This window comes from Epinephelus lanceolatus, chromosome 12, assembly GCF_041903045.1.
Source record: "Epinephelus lanceolatus isolate andai-2023 chromosome 12, ASM4190304v1, whole genome shotgun sequence".
NCBI classification, from domain to species: Eukaryota; Metazoa; Chordata; class Actinopteri; order Perciformes; family Serranidae; genus Epinephelus; species Epinephelus lanceolatus.
Window position 1 is genome coordinate 28,068,306 of NC_135745.1, and position 26,883 is coordinate 28,095,188.

General features: G+C 41.5%; 1 protein-coding gene across 1 annotated transcript; it reads left to right on the forward strand.

Moving 5' to 3' along the window:
- Positions 1 to 26,808, forward strand: ccdc18 (coiled-coil domain containing 18). The gene is made up of 26 exons (XM_033649687.2): positions 1 to 518; positions 679 to 871; positions 2,324 to 2,485; positions 3,131 to 3,237; positions 4,057 to 4,185; positions 4,688 to 4,784; positions 4,871 to 4,992; positions 5,177 to 5,456; positions 5,689 to 5,776; positions 6,755 to 6,972; positions 7,085 to 7,195; positions 7,463 to 7,594; positions 7,844 to 7,978; positions 8,170 to 8,247; positions 8,364 to 8,480; positions 8,593 to 8,760; positions 12,976 to 13,118; positions 15,640 to 15,803; positions 15,939 to 16,152; positions 18,031 to 18,130; positions 18,307 to 18,444; positions 19,811 to 19,939; positions 20,073 to 20,210; positions 22,916 to 23,317; positions 23,424 to 24,167; positions 26,502 to 26,808. The coding sequence occupies exons 1-26, from the start codon at positions 418 to 420 to the stop codon at positions 26,520 to 26,522; spliced, it is 4,431 nt and encodes a 1,476-aa protein (XP_033505578.2). The 5' UTR covers positions 1 to 417; the 3' UTR covers positions 26,523 to 26,808.
- The last annotated feature ends 75 nt before the right edge of the window (positions 26,809 to 26,883 follow it).

Genomic DNA, 26,883 nt, shown 5'->3' on the forward strand with positions numbered 1-26,883 from the left:
TCCGGCTCCCTTACCTTCTACTACGTCTACACTGTGAAGTTTGGTTCAACTACTAAGTTTCAAATACATCTTATTTTTTACTTTTGTAGCGCCAGGACGACACATTTTAATATGTAATATAAAACGTAACGCTAAACGTTGTCTATTCGGGTAGTTTTGCAGTAGCTTTTATTAGAAGGATAACGTGAGCTAGCTAACCACCTGTTGATACAGTGAGCATCTTTGTTTACATGTAGCGAGCGTAGCTAAGCTAGCTGCTAGTGTGTCATGCTCTGCCAGTAGTCACAGATGTTTTAACGGTATGTTGATGAGCTAGTTGTCGGTGTTGTTTACCTCTCCAAACATTCTCATACGTTTGAAGTGATAATCTCAGTCGGTTTGATTAGCCTAAGCTAACATGCACTCATCATTACTCTGATGTTTGATAACGAGAGGAGTTTAACGGAAGATGTGGTCAGTTTGACGAATCTGCTGCGACTGACGGAGCTCAGTCTACAAAGTGTGGAGCAGAGACTGAGGTGAGCAGCCACAGTCACACAGTGAACCACCTGTTAATAGCTACAACACCTGTGAACCTACAGCCTCCAGTGGAGGACATTTAAAAGGAGTCAGAGTGATGCTGTGTATCTTTCTCTCTTGATTTCTTCTTCCCTGATTTTCTGTGTACACCATCTACAGTCAGTCAGAAGGGCATGATGACAGAAGTGAGTGTGAGCAGGAGAACCCAGATTTCCTGACCTTACAAGGCCAGCAGACACCTGATGTTCCTCCATCCCAGTCAGACTGTGTTTGCCAGGAGAGGCCTCTCAGTGGGACGACTGAGAGACGAGCTGTTGCTGGCAGTCTCAGCCCACCTTCATCCAGCTCTAAGGTGAGAAAGAGAATATTCGTCACTGAAACAATAAGAAACAGCCACCCAGATATACTGTGCATCCTACATTTTATTTGTATAGCACGTTAGTGTTTCACTTAATTGTTGAGCTTTGCTCTGATGAAGGTCTAATAGACGGAAAGCTCAACAATAAAGTGAAACACTTTGGACTTAATTGATGTTTTCAGCACCTTGCCAAGACCAAGCTGGGTGGAGTGGTGGTTGTTCTGCATCATTTGTATAGCGCTTTAAAAGGTACTCAGAGGCAATTTACACGTTCATTAAGACAGTCACAGAAACAGTAAAAGCGATAACAGTATAAATGCAGTGACAGCAATGAAAAGGAAGAGAGGGATAATAGATCACAGATTAAATTGGATTTAAAGGTCCAGTGTGTAGGATGTAGTGGCATCTAGCAGTGAGGTTGCAGAACTGAAGCTTCCCATACGTGCCAAGCGTGTAGGAGAATGATGGTGGCCGACATGAAAACCCACATGGCCCTATCTAGAGCTAGTGTTTGGTTTGTCCGTGCTGGGCAACTGTGGAAGAGGACCCGCTCTGTATGTGGATATAAACGGCTCATTCTAAGGTACCAAAAACATAACGATGCTTGGTTTCAGGTGATTTTAAACTAACATTGCTATGAATATTCCATTTCCGCCAATTTCTGCCCCGCACACTGGACCTTTTAAAAGTGGACTTAAATAGGTAGATTTTTAGTGCGGTTTTAATGGATGAGAGTGAGGGAGAATGTCTGAGGTGTTGTAAGGTGATGAAGGTGTCAATAAGTGTTTCAGTGGCTGCGAAGAAGTGGGAGGAGTGAAGACAGGCAATTATTTTAAGATGAAAAAGTCTGTTTTTGTTGTTAATGCTGCGTTTGAAGGAGAGAATTCGATCAAAGATGACACCAAGGTTACAGATGTGTATGAAAACAGGAACACTGGAGCCACTTTTGCAGTGGGAAAAATTGTGGCTGGATTTGTTGAGGGATTTGGAGCCACATGATGAAGATTTCAGATTTGTTGTTGTTGAATTTGAGGAAGTTAACTTGCGACCAGGATTTTATATCCATGAGGCAGTTTGTGAGGGTGGAAGTAAGTGATGTGATGGAGATGTAGAGCTGGCAAAATGGAGGCCATGGTGGCGTATGATGGAACCATTGACATTGTCTTATGTGTGCAAGCGTATATAACCAGAAATCTCCCTTTACTGAAAACACTGGTAAATAGATAAATTAAACCACCTCTGCAGGTTGCCAGTAGAATGTATTTACAAACAATAGGGTAATTACATCAGTAGCAGTTGTCCCTGTAGTGCTTTTGTTACAGTCAATTTCCCAAGAACATTTTATGAGATAGCGTCTTTGTGCAGCAAACTGTATCTCATAATCCAAAGGTAAATAAACAAACCACAAAACACCTCTCACCACAAGGACATCTCCTTCCTGTTCAGTCTGCCTCATTCAAGGCCAGGTCTGTAGGGATGGAGTCTTTCTCTACCAGGAGGAAGGGGGGCTGTTTGCGTCAGGAGAACGCCTGTCTGACTGTGCAGGATGAGCAGCTCATCAGTGACCTTGATGCTCTGCAGTACGAACTGTCCACCTCCAAGTCACAGGTATGATGATCATCCCTATACGGGTAGTTAAGATGGGTCTTTCACACAAGATTGTGTACAAATCTGCACCTCTCTATCTATTTAATTATTTAAATCTAGTAAAAAAAAAACATCCTCTTTATATACAACCTTTTTATATACAGCTACATTTCAATAAAACAAGCTGCCTGTCTCACTTAAACTAAACCCAGTTGAGAGCAGTGTTAAATCAGATCATAAATCTGATGTAGGTCTATAAATGCCTGATGTTTTATTGTCTGTTTGTGTGGGGGGTTTTTTAAGTTTACTGGTACTCTTGCTTTACACTTCGGTATACAATCTGGCTTTTTTGTGTATTTTAATCCTTGACAATTTTAAGTATCATACATGGGGTCTGTCACTGTGATCAGCCTGTTGTGTATGTTTTAAATTATGTCAAATGAATCCATCTCTATCTATGATTTGTGAGAATTAAGCTGCTATAATCTTAAGTGTTATCTTGTGCTTTGTTTGTGTGCTGATAATGAGTATTGCGTGAAGTCTGTTTTGGTCTGCTGTATATTCACTTAAGCTGTGAGGCCACAACATTAAAAGAATAAGAAATATTAAAGCTCTGTGAAGCTGTAGTAGTGGATACATAACGCTGTATGTGTTGTCTTTTTTTAGGTCCGCCTCAGAGGCCCCAAGGTCGGGGTTAAAAACAGTGTCACAGTCATGAGTGAGCAGATTCGTCAGCTTCAAGCAGAGCTGGAGACTCAAGCTACACAACTAAAGTAACCCCATGACCACAACATAGACTACTGTAGATGTTGTTATTTATGTAATTCTAATGTGGCAGTTGCCTTCTTTTTTTAATCCCACTGGATACTGAGTTGTTTGTAAGGTTATGTAATGAGCTGTGGGTTACAGTCAGTCATTCTGATGTCCTGCAGGCCTTTGACACTATTCCTGTTATTAGTCCTACTGTGGTGTGCTCTTTATCAAGAATATTTTTATTCAGTTTTAACAGCTTTACACAAATATATATTCAACAGGTATCAAACTTAACAGATCATATGTATGATGAGGAGCAAAGCATGACTTCCAATCGCAGTCCTCCCCATTCCCACTAGCCTCAAATAACAGCTGCAATATCATCAATAGGACGAATGAATAGTACAGAAATGACAGTTGAGCTGAAAGTCAGGTTTGATATTAAAAGAGAGAGGAAGAGAGAAGGAGAGATGCGAATGTAAAAGGCAGGTTCAGAATAACAGGGTACTTAATCAGAGTATACACTGACAGAAAGCAACAAGAACAAGAAATAAACACAAAACCTTCAGTTTAGCTGACAGCTCTTGAAGTATTTCAGAAAGAGGGCTTACATCATTTGGATTTTTTTATCTGAGTCACAAATTGAGTAGCGTATCTTTTCAACATTAAGGCAGGACATAATGTCCCTCAGCCACTGGGCCTACTGTGGCGTGCTTAATTGTGTCTTTTAATGATTTGCCTTTTACCTTTTAATTTTTTCCCTTTAAAACTTTCATATTAACCTCTAGTTGAATGTAGCATTAATATCCTAACAACCCGTCCTTGCCTGTGTTTCCCAGGGCAGCAAAGCTGAGGGCAGAGTGTAGCCAGGAAGCAGCAGCTCACAGAGACATTTTGGTGGCGACACTGAGCGAGGAGCTGAGCGCACTGAGAGAGGAGCTGGAGGACAAGACAGCACTCGGGAAACGGTGACGCCTTTATTTTGGCCTGGGTTCCACACACAATTTCATCACATACGTACAGTTTACAGTTCTTCTAATACTTCGGGTAACAACATGAGCACCAAATGCTGGTCTCGCTTATACAGAGACATAATAAGATATCTAATGTCTGATCTACAGGGTCCCCACAATCATGGGAGATCTAGAAATTTTACAATCACAAGGGCTGGAAAAGTCATGGAATAAATAAAAATCATTGAAAGTTTTGGAAAAATCATTGAATTTTGTTGTGTGTAATGAAGTTGTTACAGTGATCTTCCGTGGTTAACCTTCTATGTAACATAATGGCAAATTTATTTAGTTTATCATCATGTATGTTTCTTCATTGAAATGCTGGGTAAGTAGGGTAAGAGAAAGCATTATGGGTCCTTGAAAAATTTTGTCCATGAAAATGTGTGGGAGCCTTGAATTTACTCTCACAACATCATGTATTTGTTTTACACTTTATGTTTTAACTCATCCGGTACAGGGCTGAGCAGCAGAGGAACCAAGCACTTCAAAATGCAGAGAAACTCCAGGAAGCCTTCAGAGATTATAAGGCTACAATTTCCATTAAACTTAAGAGGGTAACTTTGATGTATTTTAGTAATTTCATTATTTAAATATGTACATTTTTGCTGTTGCCTGAAATGTGTTTTCGTTTGTTTTTAAGGTGATGGAGAATGAGAGCAAACTGAAAGAGAGTCTGATTGAGTGTGACAGAGAAAAGGAGGAGTTGGAAATGAAGTGCACTCTGCTGGAGAGAGGAAAGGTGGAACAGAGCCAAACAATTAGGTATGTCAGACTGATTTTCTCTCTGCATTGTTCATGGTGTGTGTGGTTTTCTTTGTTTGTAGAAACATAAATAAATTGGAGGATTTCTGATTTATAATTGTCAGTCAAATCTTTCAGAAGAAACACCTTTGATTTGCTTGTTAACACATTTTCTCCCTGATCCCCCCCCTCGTCTGCCTCGTAGCCAGCTGAAGGAGGAGGTGACGCAGGTGAAGTCTGTGGCTGCTGGCCTCCAGGCTCAGCTGGAAGACGCCGCACGAAAGGCCTCACAACTGGAACAGCAGCTTACGGAGCGGGGCACGGAGCTTAGGGAGCTGGCCTCTCTGAGAAAGGAGCTGGAAGACCTGCGGACTGTGACTCAGAGCCAGGAGCAGAGGGTGGCCCAGAGCCACAGAGAGGCTCAGCAGAGCCAGGCAGAGCTGGCCAGCCTGGAGGCCATACTGGCCCTGCTGCACCTACGAGAGGTGGAGAGGAATACACACAATCACATTATTGTTTGTGTTCTCATGTCACATGAATTTGCCAAGTCTCCCACAGTGTTTGACCTCAGGGATTGTTACATCATCAGTTTATTTGCTCACCCAAACCAAATTTTGGTGACGCCGTGACTACAAAACAAGTTTCCATATTTATCACTGATCTTGAACAGGGGATGATGTGTTTATTGTGCGTCATATGCTGTCTCTTTTTTTTTAGGGTGCTGCAGGGGCACTGTGTGTCAGGCCCTGCATGGTTCCCCTAGTGGACTACTCAGGAACAGCACACCTACTGAAGCCAAAGCCAGGTATGCTGTCAAACCTCATGAGTACTTTATTACAGTTTGTGTCATGGATGCTATTTAAACAGAGATGTGAGCTCATAGTTTTTTACATTCAGGAGATCTGAAATATGAGGATTCAACCTCCCCTACAGTTTCCCTTCACATTACATTGTACGCACTATTTTTCTACCCACCCTTCTTTTTAGCTTTTAGCCTCCGGAATAATCAATGAAGTTACTCAGCTCCTCGTGTGTAAATGCACACAGCGTCTCTTGTAATGGGGAGTCAGACAGCAGCTCTGCAGCTCTGCTCTCTGCCATGTTCACATTTTAGAGAATGTAATTAATATTTTCCTTATTAATGATGGTTTATTTCACCCACCTGCAACCAGTCTGCGTGTTCCTGTGTGTGTAACAAACAGTGTATGCACGTTGTGACCACCTATGTAGACATGTCTTACTATCAGAATAATACACCCTTTAAAAAATACTGTGTCATTCTGACTTTAGAGCAGGGTTTTGTTGGTCAGTGGCGCAATCACTTTCTGCTGCCTCAAAATAGCAATACACCAACAATACGCCTGACCACGCCTCATGTTGAGACTTACACGCCCATGGGCACACAGACAGGTGTAAGAACATTTACTTCTTACACAACATGGTCGCTGGCTGTGAAATTGACGACCGGGTGCATCTGAAACAAGCGATGACAGTTGTGCACTGCTTAACGCTGGGTGCAAGACAGGGCCCAATTTTCAGATTATTGGAACTTAATAAAGTTGAAATGAGAGACTCATTCTGAATCGTTTCTTGCACTTTAAGTGAAAGAAAAAAAATGATTTAACTCTTAAAAGAAACTTCATGCAACATGGCAATAGAGTTAACTGCACAGCAAATTAGAAAATGGCAACACAAGGCTGGTATCATACGTCCTTTTCCTTATACGTTTTTTAAAAATAGAAACATTCCTTTGCTTTCTTTCCCCGTTGCTCATTTCTCGCAGGTGAAGGCTACCAGCAGCTGCTGCGGGCGCTACAGTCAATAGAGGCTGAGCGGACCAAACAGAACAACCTGGTGGAGCGGCTTCAGGAGCGTCTGAGCAGAGCCCAGGAGGAGATCTCCTCCCTGCAGAGCTCCATGGCCCAGAGAGCCTCCCACTACCAGAACCTCCACACGGAGCTGCTGGACAAAGTCAGCCAAGCCACTGACACAGAGAAAGAGGTGATGTTTCTGATCCTCTCCTCTGTCTTTTCCTTTCAACATATCTTTCATTTTTTTGTCATTTTTTAAAATCTTTTGCACATAACATTTTTTAATCTCTGTTTCACTTCAGTTGAAGAGAAAAAGTGCACGTGTGGCTTCGCTGGAAAAACAATTACAGGAGAAAGCTGCGGCCTACAGTCAGGCTGCACTGACCAACACTGAGCTGGAGAATCAGCTACTGGTACAACACGTTTTTGTCATTGTTTTTTATTTATTATATATTCGTTATTGTTCCCTGATATCCTGAGCCACTGCAGACATGCAGAGGCAAGTTCTGTTCAATTTATCTTTGAATACAACTGGACATCTGCTTAAATGTAGTCATGATTCACAACCCTTCCTGTCACGGATCATAATTTGTTCCTGCTGAATGTATCCTCTAAATCCACTGTTTTACACTCGTAACAGAATTGTCTTTATTTCACATTTTTCCCGTTTCTAATTACAGGAGAAAACCAGCACCCTTCAGCATTATCAGTCACTGATGACCAAAAAGCAAAGAGAGTACCAGCAGTCTTTGGAGAAGTGTAAAAAATCTCAATCTCAACAACTCACGGAGCAGCAGCGCAGAACAGAAATGGTGATTTACAGCTACATCTTTGTCTCGTTCACGTTCTCCCCACTGAACATTCACAGTGCAGTTTTGCCACTCATTCCTGTTACTGTTAAATTCATTTGAACCAACCTGTGTCTCATCAACAACAAAGTAATTTATGTCAAGTATGATTTAATTTCAGTTGCACGTAGAAACACTGGCTATCACCATTTATCTAAAACAGCAACAGTGACATTACCTTTAGTAAGTAACTGTCTTTTCTCTCTTGTGCAGTTGCAGCTGTCAGTGAAGGAGGCTCAGTCTCGGATGTTGGGGATGGAGCAGGAGCTGAACTCCGTCCAGACAGAGCGAGATGAAGCTCAGGAAGCAGTCTTTCAGCTTCAGAGCTCCTTGGACCAACTCACTCAGGTAAGGACACCTCTTACAGTATGTAGGACCATATTAGTGTTTCTTTATACCTTCACTGGGTAAAGCATGGGAACCATTTCAGACTTAAAGGGACAGTTCACCCCAAAGTCACAAATAAGTAAGTAAACAGCACAACAACTCTTCTTTAACCCAGGTGTATACATTCTGTTTATTTTTTTATTTAATTACAGCAGAGGCAGGCTGAAGTAAGACACAACGAGGAGCTGCTGCAGAGTTTCAAAGAGCAGGCAGCTCAGTCTGCTAATAAGGTTTGCACAGTGACCTGGTTCCTGCAGACAAACACAAATAACACATTTAAGTTCACAAAGACATCGGGCAGAAACCATGAATTCCAACCAGTGTGCACCATCTGTTTGTACATCAGGTGGGTGAACTGCAGTCGTCTCTGTCAGCGTGTAGAGAGGAGCTGAACTCATACCTGCAGCAGACGGAGGAGGTGAAGAAGAACTATGAGAGTGAGCTGCAGAGGAACAAAGACAAGGTAGGTCTCTCACACTTTGCACACTTATATATTTGATCCTCCTCCCCTCTTCTATTGTTTATGCAAAGCCCCCTTCTCAGGCTCATCCTCTCCCCTGTTCCTCCCTCTCCAGGTGTCCTCCCTGCAGGAGAAGCTCCACAGTGCCACCCTGGTTTGTCAGAGCTCCAGTGAGCAGAACCTGCAGCTGCAGCTTTCGCTCCAGCAGCAGCAGACCATGCTGACGGAGAGTGCTGCTCACATCTCTGAACTGGAGGAGAGTCAGAGCCAGCTGCAGAAACAGGTAAGCTGGAGACTGTAAAAACTTTCTCAAAATAAGGTTAACAAGAAAATGTGCATCTAAAAATAAATATGACACAATGGAAGGGGGGGGCTGGAGCCTATCCCAGCTGACATTGGGCGAGAGACGGGTTCACCCTGGACAGGTCGCCAGACTATCACAGGGCTGACACATAGAGACAGACAACCATTCACACTCACATTCACACCTACGGCCAATTTAGAGTCACCAATTATTCTGCATGTCTTTGGACTGTGGGAGGAAGCTGGAGTACCCGGAGAAAACCCACGCTGACACGGGGAGAACATGCAAACTCCACACAGAAGGGCTCTTTCATCCTGGGTTCGAATCATAAGCCCTCTTGCTGTTTCGCACTAGCCATGACAAATTATGGACAGGGCTACAAACTTTTCCCAATTGGGCCCCTTATCCACACCCATTCCAGCACCATCACCCACCTTCCTATAGGTCTAACACCAACACGGGCAATTTCCAATAAGCTTTTGGTCATTAGCCTTTTCGTCACAAAAGTGACATCTCAAACAGGCATTTCCAAAAGCTCAAGTCAGATTTTTCAAAACAAAGAGAAAAAAATCTTTAAAATGAGACTGTGATAGTTATATTCCTCCTTTGACCTTAAAACAAAACAAGGAGAGAAAAACTCCCTCCGATGAATGATTAGGGAGAAGTAAAATCACACATTGATGAAACTACTGCGAGGCATTAAATCACAAGATCAAATCATGAGTGAACAAATGAAGCTACTCTTCATTCATCACCACTTTCAAATCCAGTGTTAATAATAATCTGTTAGTTCATTGGATTCAAAGACTGTTTATTGACTCCAACATGCAGAATATTCAATGCTCACTTTTCCCCCTCACCAAAATTAAGCCTAACCATGGAGTGTTATTTAGTCCCTTAACCCTGACAAGATAGCACGATAAGGTTGGCACCAATGTGTCACTGAGGTCATCTAGTTTCATGTAACACTAAACTGAGTCCTCTACAATGGGTTTTATTTGCTGGTCTGTCTCGCTCCTCACCTTTGTCACATTCAGTGTCATCTCTCATTCCCATAGACCAGTGGTTCCCCCCTCTGGTGGGCTGTGATCCAAAAGTGGGTCGTGGGTTCGTTCTATATGGACCACAAGTGACTCACGAACACGTCAACTCGTCGTTTCCTGCTGTAGAGTGAGTGACTAGCAGACAGCCACTTGACCGAGTCAGCAAACTAGCTTGACGACATGGTTGAAAGCGTGGACCTTAAACTAATGACGAAGGAACCAGAACCACTACCATAGACTGTATGGTCGCACTTGGTGTGGTCAAAACTGGACTGTACCATTTCACAAAACTGGGGGTGGGGTATCAGATGACAAGTTGACATGTGTTTTAATGTTAACAATACATGTATTTATTGTCAGTAATGTAAGTCAATAAGCTAATTGTTCAACTTGATCCCATGTAAGAGGTCAACCATAGACCTTTGCATGCGCCCTCAGGCCTTGGCCTGGGTCATCTGTACCCTTTGACCCCCGATGGCCTGATTAGTTTTTGTACTTGTGGTTGTAATGTGTGTACATTTATGTAGGAAATACACCATATAAGCACATTATAAACTGAGATGATAAAGGCTTTAAAACTAGATTTGAACTTGAGGCCCTTCTACACCGCAAGGCCTGATTTGGTGAGACGCTCAGCAGCTCTTTTTGGCAGTGTGAACGCCAGAGTGAACACAGTGTGTCCTGTCTGGGCAGCAGCAGGTCTCATGGCGTCTGAATCTTCTAAAGGTTTTTCTGAGTTTCGGCTCAGTCACAGTCTTCACATCATTGATTTTCACTTGGTTAGCTTCAGGGCAAGCTTCGTCAAAGGTCTTCTCTCTGCATTGAACGGTCTGTTAATGGTGCAAATCAGTTTTACTGAGTTTTATGTGGCAATAGAGAATTTTAAATTAATGTTTTTAGAAATGCTTCATCTTGACAAGATGATTTATTTCCAGAAATTTGCAAATCTGATTTGATTGTGCTTTAAATGACACATTGTGTCGCTCTGTTGTTCTCTTTCACCTGATTGACAGCCGGGCATATATTTGCATTCATGTTTAGTTATCCTGTCTGCTAAACATAATATCCTGGAGTCTGGAACACTACTATTGTGTTTTATTGTCAGTAAACTCAGTGAAACATCCTACCAAAACAGAACACAGAAATAGGAGGATTTTTATTTATTTATTTGTCGAGGTCACAGCCCATCTTCTTTGTGATAGAGTTTACTTGCTCTTAATGTTGCATTGCAGCTTCAGTGTAAATCATTTCCACATTATTTTTTAAACAAGGTTTTCTTTTTTTATTGATAATTCAATAAAGATGCACAGAGCATCAACAAAGAAACATAGAACCAGGAAAAAAAGACAACCCCACCCACCAACCAACCCAGGGACAAACAGAGAAAGCCAGGCCAGCCAAAGGAAATCCAGTAGACAAGAATGAAAATAAATAAATGAATAAATAAATAAAACAATAAAAACAGATAAAATAAAATTTAATTAAATTAAAATAACATAAATTAAATTGAATTAAATTAAATCAAAATAAAACGGAATAAAAAAAATATGTAGATAATTTTTTTTTTTAAAAAATGCAAGGAAAAATGACAACAAATTAATAATCTTGTGTGACATCAGTAGGGGACTATAGCATGTTTCATTACAATTTTTCAGCTTCCATATTTGCCACAGTTAAACAGTTGAAAATGGTTGCCAGGTGGCAAAGAAATGTGCAGTTGATCCTTTCATAAAACAACAGATTTCCTCCAATTGTAAATGGTACATAACATCCCTAATCCAGTGTCGATATAGTGGAGGTGAAGAGTCCTTCCATTTACACAGGATGAGCCTTCTGGACAGAAGTCAGCAGAATGAGACAATGTCCGCTTGGGCTCTACTTAAGATAACATCTGGAGGAGTTACTCCAAATATTGCCATGGACACATGGCAACCGGCCGTCCAAACATTGTTGAAAAAAGTTTAAATATTAAATCCCAGAATTAAATAGTTTCAGACATGACCAGAACATGTGACATAAAGTGGCTGAAGACTGTTTTCATTTCCTCATTTTTTTCTGCAAAGATTAGTCTCACTTTTTGTGCGTCAAAGTAAAACAGGAGGACAAAGGCTCAAATCGCTTATTGGCAAACATTTTTATTGAAGCTTTAAACTGTCTCACCAAACAAAGAGCAGAAGATAAACATAAGTGCAGCAGCCCTCCTCGTGCAGATGTTCAAACTTACTGATACATCCCGCACATGTCACAAAGTTGTTTTAAATCTGTCATTGCTTCGGGGAAACAGCAGTTTGAGCGTGTGATATCTTTTATAGTTGAGCACATTTTAGCAGCTATTTGTACTTTCTGTCCTTCACAACAAACAAAGCACAACAGTCTCCATTCAGCGAGAAGAGCCGCTCAGTAACGTGGCGTCTCTTAGTACATGAAGGTCTAATCTGGGTAACAGACAAGGGATCAGATTGCCTGCAGGGAGAGAGTATTTTTCATTACTTTGAGTAGCAGATCAGGTTTACACAACAAAACCATTTTCTTTTATAACTTTTCCAAGCCACAGTTTCTTCAGTGTCTTTATTTCCCATGATCTCTCCAGTTTTGTGCCGTAGCACAGAAAAATATGCAGGAAATGGATATCCTGTTTGTTTTCATCTACGAGGACAATAAAGGCGGATGCTCATGTTCTGTCCCAGAGTTACTACAGTTAACTAAAACTAAACTAAAAACTACAACTTGGTGTAAAAAAACATTTCAGTTAACTGAAATAAAAAATAAAAACTAGACTGTAGAAAAAATGGAAACTGAGACAGTATAGTGTACTTGCAAAACTAACTAAAATAATATAAATATATGCTGGAAATGTCTTTAGTTTTAGACAGTTTGGTCAAATTTGTCAACACAAGTGGGATGAGACAGTAGTGCATATGTTTATCTATCTTATCTAAACGTCCTTAATATTACCCATGACAATTTCCCCCCATATTTTAATTTTTAAAAAATTCATACAAATACTGAAACTAATAAAAACTAAACTAAAACTAAACATTTTTAAACAATTAAAACTGAACAGAAATGAGCAAACCCACTCTGGAAATTAATTTAAACAAACTGAATTAAAAATAAAAATTAATAACAAAATAAAATGGTCTGTCTGCAGGTGTCCAGTCTGGAGCAGCAGCTTGAACGAGAGCGGGCCTCTCTGCAGGGCGAGGTAATGAACAGAGAGCAGGACGCACAGGAGAAAGACAAGGACCTGCAGGAGATGAACAGGCAGAACACACAGCTGGCCGAGTCTGTCGGGTAAGAACACCTGCACACATACAGAGACACTCACAGGAGACACTGAGGGACAAAGGAAACTGGAGTTAAGATGCAGAAAGTTTTCAGTCAGAGTAAATATGGCCTCACGTGTTTTAGTCTCGCTCACCAGACCTTTCTCAAGAAAAGAAAGGTCTGGCTGGGCTGACTCTCACTTTAAGATTGGAGAAAAAAATGCCCTGGCTGCTTGTATTTCTTTCAACCAATCACAATCATTCTGGGCGGTGCCACAGCAACGGTGCGCTTGCAAAAATATTGCCGGGGGGAAACAGGCTTTGGTGTAACATGCCCACAAAAATATTGCCTACAGGACGCAAACCATGGCAGAAAAATGGTTACATCCCCGCAAGATCAAACACCGCAAAAGTTAGTAAAGGACGTGTTGAAAACAGTTGAAAACTGCTACACAACCGGAGGTGGTAGGGCGGGACTTCAGCGGCTTGTTCCGCCCAATGAGAGGCTGATCTATGCAGCGAACTTGCGCCCACTCAGACTACACGTGTTTGAACAGCTCAAATTCAAATATAGTCTAGTTTGAACGTAATTGAATAACTTAGGTCAGAGTTTACGCACTACTGACATTTTAAAGGAGCAGTGTGTAAGATTTAGGGGGATTTAGTGACATCTAGTGGTGAGGATGTCAGATTGCAACCAGCTGAAACTGCTCCCGGTTGAAATTCCTTCAGTTATAATTGTTCAGGAGGTTTTTACTCTTCCTCTCCAAAACAAACGGACCAGGTGATTAAAACCGGTTAAAACCCAGAATAAAGCAGTTTCACAATATAAATCAGTGTTTGTCTGATACTGTTTGACACATTGGAGACGAGCCGCTAGACCAGCACCTACTAATGTGCGCTCAGCTTTTTTCTCTGATAACTGAAGATCCAGATGTTCAGGAGGTTTTTACTGGAAGCTGAATTACCCACAGAGGTCTCGTCCTCTTCAAAACAAATTCTAACGCTTTCATCGCACAGGGGCCGCTAACTACAGTGGCTGATGCAAAAACGTGACTAGCCCCATCTAGAGCCAGTGTTTGGTTTGTCCATTCTGGGTTACTGTAGAAACATGGCAGTGCAACATGGTGATCTCTGTAGACAAGGACCCGCTCTCTATGTAGATAGAAACAGCTTCTATGGTAACGAAAACACCCAAATGCTTATTTTCAGGCGATGATATATTCTATTTCTGCCAATAAGTCCCCCTAAATCCTTCTCACTGGACCTTTAAAGGTTGCACCAGCTGAAATAGTTCCAATGTTAGTCATAAATTAAAACAAAAATTTTACACCTAACCTTTAGTAGGTGTAAAGTCCTCCGTAAATAGCGGTCTTCATGGTGCGTTGTTCTGAAAGGTGGAATAACTTGGAGGATGAGGAGAAGCAAATTTTACCAGCTGTTTTCTGTGATAGATTATAGCCATGTGTGATCTCATGCATTTTATAATCAGATCTTCATCAATCATCTGCACAATAAGAACAGGGTATGTTATATGACCCTATGTTGTAGTTGAGTTTCACGACTTGTTGTATAGTTATCATCATAATACTTTGTCCTAGTTTATGTACATTTTTGTTGTTGTTTGGTGAATAACGTCAGCTATTTTCTCAGCTATTAGACTGAATAATGCTTCAGTGAAAACATCATTATCTGTGACAATATTTTGTTTAGTGTCAAGTTAATGTCAGTGTATCTAAGATGAACCTTATGTCTCTGTGGTGCAGCTAAACATCGACACAGCTTTACTTCCAAACTATTTACCATGTGTCATTTGGAAATATTACATTCAGTACCAGATATTTTGAGATTACAATGGTTCACACTTGAGTAGTTTTTTGTTGATTGTAAACCACTATTTTCCCCACCCTAATTTCCCAGCAGTCACAGCTGAGCCTGTTTAAAGCTGTTTGTATGGGGCTTTTGTTGGTGACTATTTTCTGACAGAACGTTCTTCTTGACCTGCAGCAAAGACAATCAAACACCTCAGCAGTCTGTGAGACAGTCTCATGATTACACCACATCCCATTTGTCTGCAGGCATGAAGCAGCTCTCCCTCCCCGCCCCTCTGACCCATGAATATGTGTATATATATATGTTGGGATCTTAGCTGTTCGAGACTGGGAGAGAGAAGGCTGTATTTCATTTTGCAGGGCTGCTGATGAGTTTAATTTTGTGACACTTTAAAAGCTCAGAAGCAAAAGCATGTCGGTGGCTGACATGTGCCATCGAAAGGCATGTTTGCTTTGCTTAGTTAAGCTAGTCTAACAGCTCTGGAGGGACATTCGTCTCTCTGAGTCTACGATGGGAGCCCTGCTCACATTGAGGTGAGGAAATGGACATGCTGCACGCCTCTAGCTGCAACATCAATCCGATCTGTACACTGCAGCATGTCTTTCTTTTCCTTTCTTTCCTTGCAGCACATTTTCTGAAAACATGTTTGGTTCTTTTCAGACTTTTAATCACCGTAGAGATGTGCTGATTATTGTTTTGTGTGTGTTTATCTGCAGCCATCTGACATCAGAGATGACAAAGTGTCGAGTGGAGCTGGTGTCTAAAGATTCAGAGCTGCAGCGTCTAAGGAAGGATGTTGCTGTCAAGACTTCTCAGATCAGCCGCATGGAGGAAAGCTTGCAACACACGAGGAGCCAGCTCGACAGCAAAAGTGACATGGGTATGTTACACAGTTTCAGTGCAGTGTATAAGAATCAGTGTCTGTTAGTTGCCAGAACGACAGCTCCAGTTAGAATCAGTCAAACAGAGCTATAGAAAACTGAATTTCTCCTCTTTTCTGTCTTGCCTTTCCTAGTGATGGATCTGGAGGAGAAGCTCCATCGCTGCGAAGCCGACCGGCTCAACTGTGTCCAGCTGGTCCAGCTCCTGGAGGGGCAGCTTCAAGGAGTGCGGGGAGAGTTGTCTGAGACTCTTGAGCAACTACGGGAGCTCAGAGATGTTCTACAAAGAACACAAACCATCTCAGATGAGCGGCAAGCCTCGGTGGAAAAACTGACAGTCAGACTTAGGTGAGGTCACGTCCTCATGTGAAATCTCCTTCTACACACAGGGACGAGGGACGAGCCTCAGATGGAGAGGACGCCCACGTGATCCTCCACCTCATCTGTGTTTGAAACAATATCCACATTGTACATGTGTATCACAAACACACCAACAGACACAGACATCATTGAGCCTGTCACTGTCTCGGTGTCTCACACTTATTGTTTGTCTTCTGGATAATGTCGCGACTGATCTTTGCTCTCAGATGATATAATGACCTTTTGTTTACTGAGGAAATTTTTGCTGTTTGCGAATGTGAATTTCTGATTATTATTTTTAAGTTATTGTCTTTGTTATCTTTGTTAGGTGGATCTTGTAAATGTCGTGTAATTTACTGTGATGGATTTACACTAATGAGCTGGTGTTTGATGTAACAGTTTTCTATTTAAAACACACCACTGACCCAGATATAAATTGTGTACATTGGAACACACTGTGTGCAGCTATTGTACATCAACCACTCAACTGGAAGTATACTCAGTAATGAATTATTTTCTTGTGTAAAAGAAAAAAAAGGATGTTACAAGTTGTCATGATCTAGGTTACAGTCACAAGCCCCTTTACACACAAACAGGCACTGAAATGAGTTCAAGACCGTTTTTACTCACACATACGGGAGCCCTGAGAGGCAAGTGAACAAAAAATCTGGTGATCCAGGTGAAAAAATGTTTTGCCATGATCATTTTTCTAAGTTACTTTTTTAAAATCTGTGAAATCAGGTTAAAAAATGTTTTGGCAGGTCATTTATTTTATTATTTTTATTATAATTATTTTATTTTTGGTCAGGATCATTTTGTTGTGTTTGTTGTTGTGATACTCATTTTGGCCACAAGAGGCTGCAGTGCGCCAATTCCCGATGTGGCGGGTACTTTTTAATTTCTCCATGCTCTCTAAACACAAGTCATATACATATAGTTGTGTTGTGTTAGCAGGTTATGTTACATTATTTTCATGGCTTTAATGTTACATAACTTGCTAACACAATATATATACCTTGTGTTTAGAGTGTATTAAGAAATTTAAACTTGCCTGTAAGAAAACATGAATGCTTTTAGTCCTATTAGAACATGGGATAGTGGTGCACTCCAGCCTCTTGTGCCTGAAATGAGTATTGCAACAACAAACAGTGATACTCACAAAAGAGCATACACTTTTTTTCCCAACTTAAAAAAAATAATTTAATATAATTAAAAAAAAAATCCTATTTTATTATTCTTTATTTTTTTTTTATTATTATTATTATTATTTTTATTATCCTTTATTTAACCAGAAAGGTCCCATTGAGATAAACATCTCTTCTGCCATGGAGTCCAGGTCAAGATTGATGACAGAATTAAAAGTGTCAAACACAAGTACAAAATCAGGGAAAAATAACATCACAGAAAACATAACAAGACACAAAACATAAAGGAATCAGGGACTTAAAGTAATCATTGCAAATAATGGCATTTATTAAAAACATTTACATTGTTCTGTAAAAACCGATTTCAAAAGATTTTTACAGATTAAAAAAAATCATTGAACTTAGAAAGATTATCTTGGCACTTTTTCTTAAGTTTTAAACTCAGCAGAGAAAATACTTTAGATCAGACTTAGAAAATGGATCACCAGATTTTTTTTTGCCTCTCTGGGCTTCCGTACAACAAAAGGTCGGCCTAAAAATGTTAAACAATAAACAATAGATAGTCCTAAAATCATGTTTCCTGTATTGGAACCAGAGTCACACAGTTATATCTGTTGAACAGAGGATACGCCCAGTTACTGTGCTGTTTTCTTTAATTATTTTATTTTATTTTATTAAAGTGTGTGTGTGTGTGTGTGTGTGTGTGTGTGTGGCTTCACAGTGAGATGCAGAGGGAGTTGGAGGAGAGAACTCACGAGGTCTTAGACATGGACAATGCACTGAAGGAGAGACAGGGGGAGCTCCAGCAGAGAGCACAGCTGGTACCGCACACACACACACACACACACACACACACACATACACACACACACACAGCCAGCATAGTCTTCAGTATATTTCATTTAATTTGCAAAATAAGTTTTCCGGCCATCTCTGTGCACATTGTTTTTGTGTGTGTTTTGATTTACTTTCCCCTGGTCGTCCTTGTCGTCTTCAGCTGGCTCAGCTGGAAGTGGCCATCAGAGAACACAAGCAGGAGATGGAGAGGAAGGTGGCGTCTCTGCAGCAGAGCCTGGAGGCCCGAGAGAGAGAGCTGAGAGACGCACAGAGGAAGCTCACAGACAGAAACATGAAGGTCAGGAGCACAAACAGAAAAACATGTGAGGAAATGTTTGGTGGTGTCATTTTTGTCTGCCTTTATAGACATTTGAACTTTGTTTTTTTTTTTTTTTAGTTTGACTTAGAGCACTTGCGCAACTGCATGTGTAGTAACTTTAGGAGAGCAGAAAGACAGGACAAACTGATTGACAGCCAGCAGCAATGAGTAATAAATGATGTCAGTGATAAGTGTTATCTTGTGTTTGTAATATGTAACCTTTGGTTCACATAAAAAGTGCATTGTGTGTACAGCTATAAACTGAATATAAAGAGAAAGAAAAGAATACAACATAACAACAGGATAAAGTCTATTATAAATGTTTATACCCTTTACATGTTGCAAAATGGCTTATAACGATTTCTGTCAAGTATATAAAATAATAAACAATAAAAATATATTTTTTAAAAAGGTATTTTAAATAAATGTAATTTAAATAAATGAAAAGTAAAACATCTTTATTGGCAAATTTATTAGATTAGATAAAAAAATAGATTGCTTTAAATTTTTAAATAAATACACTTTTTTTTTTATTTATATATTTATTTGTTTATTTATTAATTTATTTATTTTGATTAATTTTTTTATCCAATTATTCTTTTGATTAAATTAATTAGAAATTTAATAAATTTAGTGAATTAAATTTTACATTACATTTAAATTACATTTAAATTGTAATTAAATTCCATTAAAACAGAGAAAACAAAATGAAAATAGATTTAAAGTACTGAATTAATTAAAAGAATTAATGAAATAAAAATAAAACAGATCTATCTAATTAACAAATGTATGATACATCTTGTAAATTGTGTCACAAATTTAATATATGAAACAAAAAAGTATTTATGTGCTCTCTAACTGAACAAACTTTCACCTTTTCACAGGTATAATTCTACATTGAGCTCATATTGTGCAGATAATCCTCTGAAGCGAACACGGTCCCTGGTTACCATCAGCTGTAATATGAGATCTGAGGAGCGTTCAGTATGAAACCTTAATTAAACGCAGGCGGCGACACAGTTAATCCCTGAACATACAAAGGCTGAATAAATATTTGCACACCTTATCTTTGTGTTTATTTTGTATTTTAACTCCATAAAGCCATAAATAATATAATTTTGTGTGACAAAGTAATCTCATCTAATTTTCTTACGACTTGAGTGTAATATAAATGATTTTCTGCTGTCACAAAAAGAGGTTTTAAAAATTGTCTTTCAGAAGCAGCAAATAGTTAAATGAATACATTTAGACAGTGATCTGAAATTAGAGGTGTTGTAATGCATCAGACTGTGTGTTGATATTAGTGTGTGTGTGTGTGTGTGTGGGGGGGGGGTTTTGGTGTCAGGAGTCCCAGGAGCTGAATGCGTGTGAGAAAAAACTTCAAACTTTACTGCAGGAGCTTGAAGAAACTCACTGTCACTGTGAGGCTCTGACCAGAGAGCTGGACGCCACCAAGCTGCAGACCAAAGAGACGGTAAAGTCAATGCACACTTCATTATTATTTACCCTTTGTTGTTCAGTGTTAAATAAAAGAAGAGATGACTTATATTTTTGCTCTGTAAATCTGCTGTGCCACTACTACCAGTAATTATCTGTGGTGTTTGCAGGAGGTCCGGCTGTGTGGTGTGGAGGAGGAGTTGGCTCTGAAGGAGGCCCGCTGGCTGCAGTCGGAGGCCAAGCTGCAGAGCACGGTCGCCTCTTTGGAGCAGGAGCTGGAGCTGGAGAGGGAGCAGCACAGCAAGGAGGTACAGTAGATACTGAGGCTTCAACACTGCTGTCGTCTTCCTCCATCTAATGCATTAAATCAGTCTATTAAAACAGAGACAACTCAACAAAGTCTCAGTTAAGTCGTTAAATAAGTTATTTTTAGACTAGAATAAACTTTAGATCCAATTTATGATCTTTGTGATAAGCCTGTAATTTGACACTGTGACATTATATTGTTATCACAAGAATGTGACGCAACTTGTTCTGCAGAATTTCTGTCAGTGTCGGTTTGCTTTTTGTTTGTCTCCCTCCGTTCACATGATAAACACAAGATAAGACTTTATTAATCCCATACTGGGGAAATTCACACATCACAGCAGCTCAGGGGTCAGAAGCAAAAAAGGAAAGAAAGCGATTGAGTGCCAAAAAAGGATAAAAATATTACAAATATACAAAGTCACAAGGAGGTCGGGTATGGTGTCTGGGTGTGCTCCAACTATTAACCAACTAGTATCCCACTGCTCAGCTGCCCGGGAAAAGTTTACTCCAGGGTGCTGGAAAGGAGTAGAAAGGAGGCTCTGACCGATTGTCGAACCTCGGATTCAGGAGGATCAATGTGGATCCATCCTGGCCGTGGAACAGTGGACCCGCTCTTTACCCTTGCAAGACTGTTAGAGGACACTTGGAGAAGGCTGACGACTTCGTCCCTCGGGGAGTCTTGTTGGGGGGTGTTGTGGGACTATGGGGTGCCGGGGCCCACTGCTTTGACCCATCAAGTCTCTGTAAGACCAAAGTAAGAGCTGCGTCCGCATAGTCGGCGTAACATCAAACACGTTCTCGGTGGGTGTTGGCCTCTACCAGGGTTGTCCCTTGTCACCATCCTGTTTGTGATTTTGATGGACAGGATCTCGAGGTGCAGCCAGGGGAGGACGGGGTCCAGTTTGGGCACCTCAGAATTGCATCTCTACTTTTTGCAGATGATGTGGTTCTGTTGGCTTCATCACACCCTGACCTCCAGCATGCACTGGGGCATTTTGCAGCTGAGTGTAAAGCGTACTCGCTGAGGGTCAGCACCTCCAAATCTAAGGCCATGGTTCTCTTCTGGAAACCAGCGGATTGCCCTCTCCAGGTTGGGAGAGGGTTACTGCCTCAGGCGAGGGAGTACAAGTATCTCAGGTTCTTGTTCACGAGTGAGGATAGAATGGAGTGTGAGGTGGATCAATGGTTTGGTGCAGCTTCTGCAGTGATGCAGGACCGTAGCAAAGCTTTTGATTTACTGGTCCATCTACGTCCCAACCCTCATCTATGGTCATGAGCTCTGGGTAGTGTCCAGAAGAATGAGATCACGGATACAAGTGGCCAAAATGAGTTTCCTCAGAAGGGTAGCAGGGCTCAGCCTTAGAGATAGGGTGAGGAGCTTGGACATCCAGAGGGAGCTCAGAGTAGAGCCGCTGCTCCTTCATTTTGAAAGGGGTCAGTTGAGGTGGTTCACGCATCTGTTCAGGATGCTTCCTTGGTGCCTCTTGTTAGAGGTGTTCTTGGTATGTCCCACTGGTAGGAGGCAGACCCAGAACACACTGGAGGATTACATATCTCATCTGGTCTGGGAATGCCTTGGGGTCCCCCAGGAGGAGCTGGAAAGCTTTGATGGGGAGAGGGATGTCTGGAATACTTTGCTCAGCCTGCTGCCCCTGCGACCCGGCTTCAGATAAGCGATTGAAAATGGATGGATATAGACATAAATATGTGAATATGTGTGATTATAAATACAAAATAAATGCAGGGGGTGAGAGATGTTTTCCAGGACTGACGTTAGCTTGGTTAACATCCTCCTCTCACCCACCCGCTCAATGGTATCATGAAAGCAGTCTGAGACAGAGCAAGGTTTTGGTTGTGGATCGTCTTTGCTAGACATCACTGTCGTTCCTTCCTATTTTGTGTCTGTTTTCTTTTCCTCTTTTTTTCTAGCTAAACGTCAACAACATCGTGTGAGTTCCCTATTTCATCGAGCTTCGGTTTCTCTTCCTATGACGTCATCTCACCCACAAACAGATATTAACATCCTAAAGGGTGACTTTGGTATTTGCCAACCTTGTTCCTATTTTCCCACGTTTTTGTGTCTTCTGCTCACACTACACGACATTGAAAGTCGTCAGGTTTCTGTACTGTATACACAACTTGCTGTCTCGTAATGTAATTGGGAGTCTTAAAGTCATTGTGGTTCTCACACAACATGACTGATGACGACAGGGAGTAACACACTACAAGTTTTTTTCTTACCAGGAGGAATTCCTAATGAGTATGTCATGTGATGCGCAGGCCGACCCACAACCCTGGGTCAGGGGAGTGTTTACTAGAAAACATCAAAGTTAAAAAGTGACAAAGCTGCATTCTGAGTAAGCTTTGAGGCTAATTACTTACAGAAACCTTGCAGGCAATAGTCTACCTTCCATCTTCCCTTCTCCTCGCTCTGTCCATTTCTCTCTCTGTCTCTCTCAAACACAGACACACACACACCTTGGAAAATGCCACAGCGCGATTTGTCTCTGTCCTCACCCAGTGTCTTGCGCTCTCATTGGCTGTATCCAATACCAAAGTTACCCTTATATTCCTGCTGATAGTTTTGATGGTGCTATTAGTTTAATTACTTGTTCTGCTTTAAACTTGGGGATCACCTGATTACATGGAAGAAACTGCTTGTAAAAAACAAACTTGTCTCATCTGTCTGTTTTTACTCCCCCAGCTGGAGTCGCTGCAGCAGACTCGAGGCCAGCTCCTCAAAGTCTCCGAGCAGATCTCCTCCTCCATGCGCTCCTCCCAGGAGCAGCTCACTGCTAAACTTCAGCAGAGCCAGAGCCAACTCGAGGAAGCCAAAACCCAGCTGGACCAAACTAAGACTGAGCTGAATCACGCCTGGAACCAAGCCAGTCAGCTCCAAACACAGAGAGACCAGACTCAGACCCAGCTGGAGCAAAGCAGGATTCTGTATGAGCAGACCAGAGCCCAGAACAGTCACCTCCATGCCCAGCTCGAGCAGCTCAGCAACCAGTTAAATCAAGCCAGAGTCCAGGCTGCCCAGCTCCAGGGTCAGCTCCAGGCCTCTGAGAAGTCCATGGAGACCTCTAATGAGTCCCTCCTCATCAAGGTAGAGTTCTTTAGAAGTGTGAGTGTATCAAAGTTGCAGTATGCAATTATATCTTTAATTTCTTTTCAATATTATATAACATTTTTGTGTTCATGTCTTCCTGCAGGAGTCTGAGGTGACCCGTCTCCAAGCCAGGATCTCCAGCCTGGAGCGAGCTGCTGAGCACCAGCATCTGTACAATCACACACTCTCCCTCCCTGCTCTGCACGCACAGAGCTCCTCCTCCCCTCCTCCCTCCCCGAAAAAACTTCAAACAACTCACCCCTCTTCTAAACACGCTCACTGGACTCGCCTCCCCTCCCCAACACACACACAAACTTCGTTGTCACCTCCTGCTCACACATACCTTCAGCCCACCTCAGCCCCTCATCTGTCTAACCACCAAACACCCGACTGGCTGCAGAGCAGCAGCATCGACTCCTCTCTGGATCTCCCTCTGAGTCTGAAAGCTACTCTGAGGGAGGCTTTGAGCAAGCATCCATGGGAGTCCTCCTCCTCCTCCATCTCCCCTTTCCCAGACACAGTGGACCACAGCTGGCAGGGCCTCAGTGCCACGGAGGCCACAGTGACCTCTGACCTCTCCTTCAACCCCCTCACATACATGGTGGACAAGCAGGAGGACAGAAACCTCAGCATGGAAGCCACCTCCATGCAGGAGGGAGACGACGAGCAGGCGAGTGAGTCAAGGAGGGAGTCAGTGTGCACTCTGGTGGGTCAGGAGGAGGAGGTGGACATGAGTTCACTCACAGGGATGCTGAGGTTTGTTAATCAGACGTTGGCCATGCAGGCGGACCCTTCTTTGTGGAGCGCCACGGGGCTGTCACAGACCGGACGCAGCCTCACACTGCAGGTAACATCCTGTCTGATTTATCAGTGATCAGTCAGTTAATCAGTCAGTCCATTAACAGGAACGTAATTAACCGTTTTAATAACTGTTGGATTCAGTAATTTCAAGCACAAACATCCTTTTGTTCCAGCGTCTCCAAAGTGAGGATTTGCTACATTTTTCTAGTTTTACATCATCGCAAATTGAATATCTGTAATTTGTAAGTAACTTGAAGACAACACTTCAGGCTCTGGAAAATTTCTAACATTTATAGACTAAACGATTAATCGCCAGAATGTCTGACTTAATTAATTTTACAATATTTACTCATATTTGCAGTAAAATGCTCGCAGTGCTGCGACACTAGCAGGCTGTGCAGAAGTCCAATGTTTGTTTAACACGGATGGCAAAGGCATGATCCACCCTGCTCTCCCTCTGCTTGGTCAGTACTTGTTGCCTTTCTTGGTCAGGTTTAGGCATGAGGAATGAGATAGCTCGGGGGTTAGGGTAAAAGAATGTCAGAAGCAGAGTAAGGCCTGGATCACACACACTCGAGGCACATGACACTGCCTTTTTTTTTTAAATGAATGCCACTAGTTAAAAAAAAAAAAGCTTGCTGCATCTTTTTATTCTCCTTATTATTTATTTAATTTATGTCTCAGTAGTTAGCAGCTAGATAGTAAAATGATCAGGCAGAGGGTACTTGCTGTAGCTCTGGTTGAGGGTGAGAGACTGTCAGTTAATAGTTTGTTGGGCACAGGGAAACGGAGATCTGTGTGGGTACATGAGACCCTAAAAAGAGGGTGGATCATGGGGAGTAGCATCAGTTGGTCCAGGAAATTCGCCTCGATGATGGCCCATTCAAGTACTGCACTTGTATGCTTCCACCCCTGCTGTTTTCTGTTAAGACTTTGAAAACTGCAGTTTGTAAAGTCATATAGCTCTGAGTATCCAGCAGCTGCTACCACCAGTTTCTCCTCCGTTGTTTACCAACTGTAAACTTGTTATCGTGACCACCACAGAAGGCCTGCCTCTCAAATCATCCCATGGATGACATGGAGACGACATAGGGAGCTTTTCCACTTTGAGTTTAAATTTTTTCAACTTGAGGAGTTCAGAGCGCTCCGGCAAAAACGCCAGGTGACTAGAGTGCAGAAACACAAGGTGTGCCACAACACAAAAACAGCGAGCAAAAAGCTTCATTCTGATTTAAAAACAATTACAAAAAGACACCTCTGACTGCAAAAACACTTTCTGTGTGATCAGGGCCTAAGATTGAGTGGGGTGGGACATGCCTTTACCATCCTAGGAAAAAAATTCTCGCATACAGTAGAATACAGTAAGGTTAAATTTAAATCATTTAAAAACTTGGTTCCAGTATTCTCCAGAACAATCAAGTAACAATCAAAATATTTTTTAAAAAACCCTTAATTATCTTTTATTAAGAGTGTAAAGCCCAGTTCAGACCACAGATTCATGATGAGACGAAAGTGTTGTAGAACGCTGCAGAGAAAAGTTGCCAGCGGCTTGTTTTAGAAGAAAAAACACGTCACCTGTTTCAACAGCCAATCAGCTTGTATTGATGTCTACTGATCAAGTCAAAGTGACTGCTGCAGCAGGTGCTCCGTCCCTGCCGAGCCCTCTGTTTCCGTCCTCACGGTGTGCCGGTGTCAGACAGTGGGTCGCTGCTGCTCACTGTATGTGCTTATGCCCCCCAACACACACACATTCTCACTGACTGATTAATTGGCGTTGCTCACTTATATTGTTGTGACATATCAATTATGAATACTAATAATAGTCCATGTGATGCTAGTTTTGATTTTTTTTTTTTTCACCGTTTTATCACTACTACAAATGCAATTGTAGCCAGTATTTCACTATCACTATCCTCATTCATATTTTAAGAACAAATATATATTATATATATTCAGCCACAAAATAAGCCTGAAAAGCTGCAAATCAGAAGGGAAATACAGAGAGTTGTTGCACAGAGATGATACACTGTCTCATCTAGGTGCATTGGTGTGAACCGGCAGGTTTTTAGAACATTGCAGAACGGCGCATTGCAAGTAGTTGCCTGTCTCAGGTCGTCTTGTCACGAATCTTTGGCCTGAACTGGACTTAACACTGAAAAACTAAATATATTTGGCTCTGACTGATCCACAGCAACATCTATTTTTTCACATTAGCTCCACCAATTTTAAACCAGTGTCAAACTAACTTCTTTAAAATGTTGTATTCATGTTGGATCCCATCGCTCACGGTAAGATGTTTGAGAAAACAGATCCAAGATTCTTTAATGTAGAGACTGTAGCGTTGGTGTGTCACTGATGCATGTTTCCTCTCCCCTTTTAGAGGGACGTCAAGGAGACATGAAGTTGTGTTGCCAAGGAAACGTCAGAGAGGAGACGAGCTGTTTACATTGGTGTTATCCTTGTGTCATGTAATATACATTCATTAACATCTCTAATTTAATCTGTCACGTTGGTGTGTTAATGAAATCAAGCTGCAGGGAAAAGATCACTACTGTCCAGTCCGTAAATGATTTACTGTGATGTCGTTCCAAACCGTACAAGTGTAGCAAAAATTTCCCAAACGGGTATTTATATATTTTTTACATAAGATTAAATAAGCTAAGGGAATAAAGATGTTTTTATAGAAATATTTTATTTGTCCACCACAGTGATTCTTAATTCTCCAGAGAAATGTAAAGCTGTACTTTCACTGACATCTGTTT

Bases quoted from the DNA above. Each gene is read 5' to 3' on its own strand.
- ccdc18 (XM_033649687.2), top strand. From the start codon at position 418: ATGTTTGATAACGAGAGGAGTTTAACGGAAGATGTGGTCAGTTTGACG. The intron at 5,777-6,754 runs GTATGCTGTCAA...CATTTCTCGCAG, and splicing joins CCTACTGAAGCCAAAGCCAG to GTGAAGGCTACCAGCAGCTG. The intron at 8,761-12,975 runs GTAAGCTGGAGA...GTCTGTCTGCAG, and splicing joins AGAGCCAGCTGCAGAAACAG to GTGTCCAGTCTGGAGCAGCA.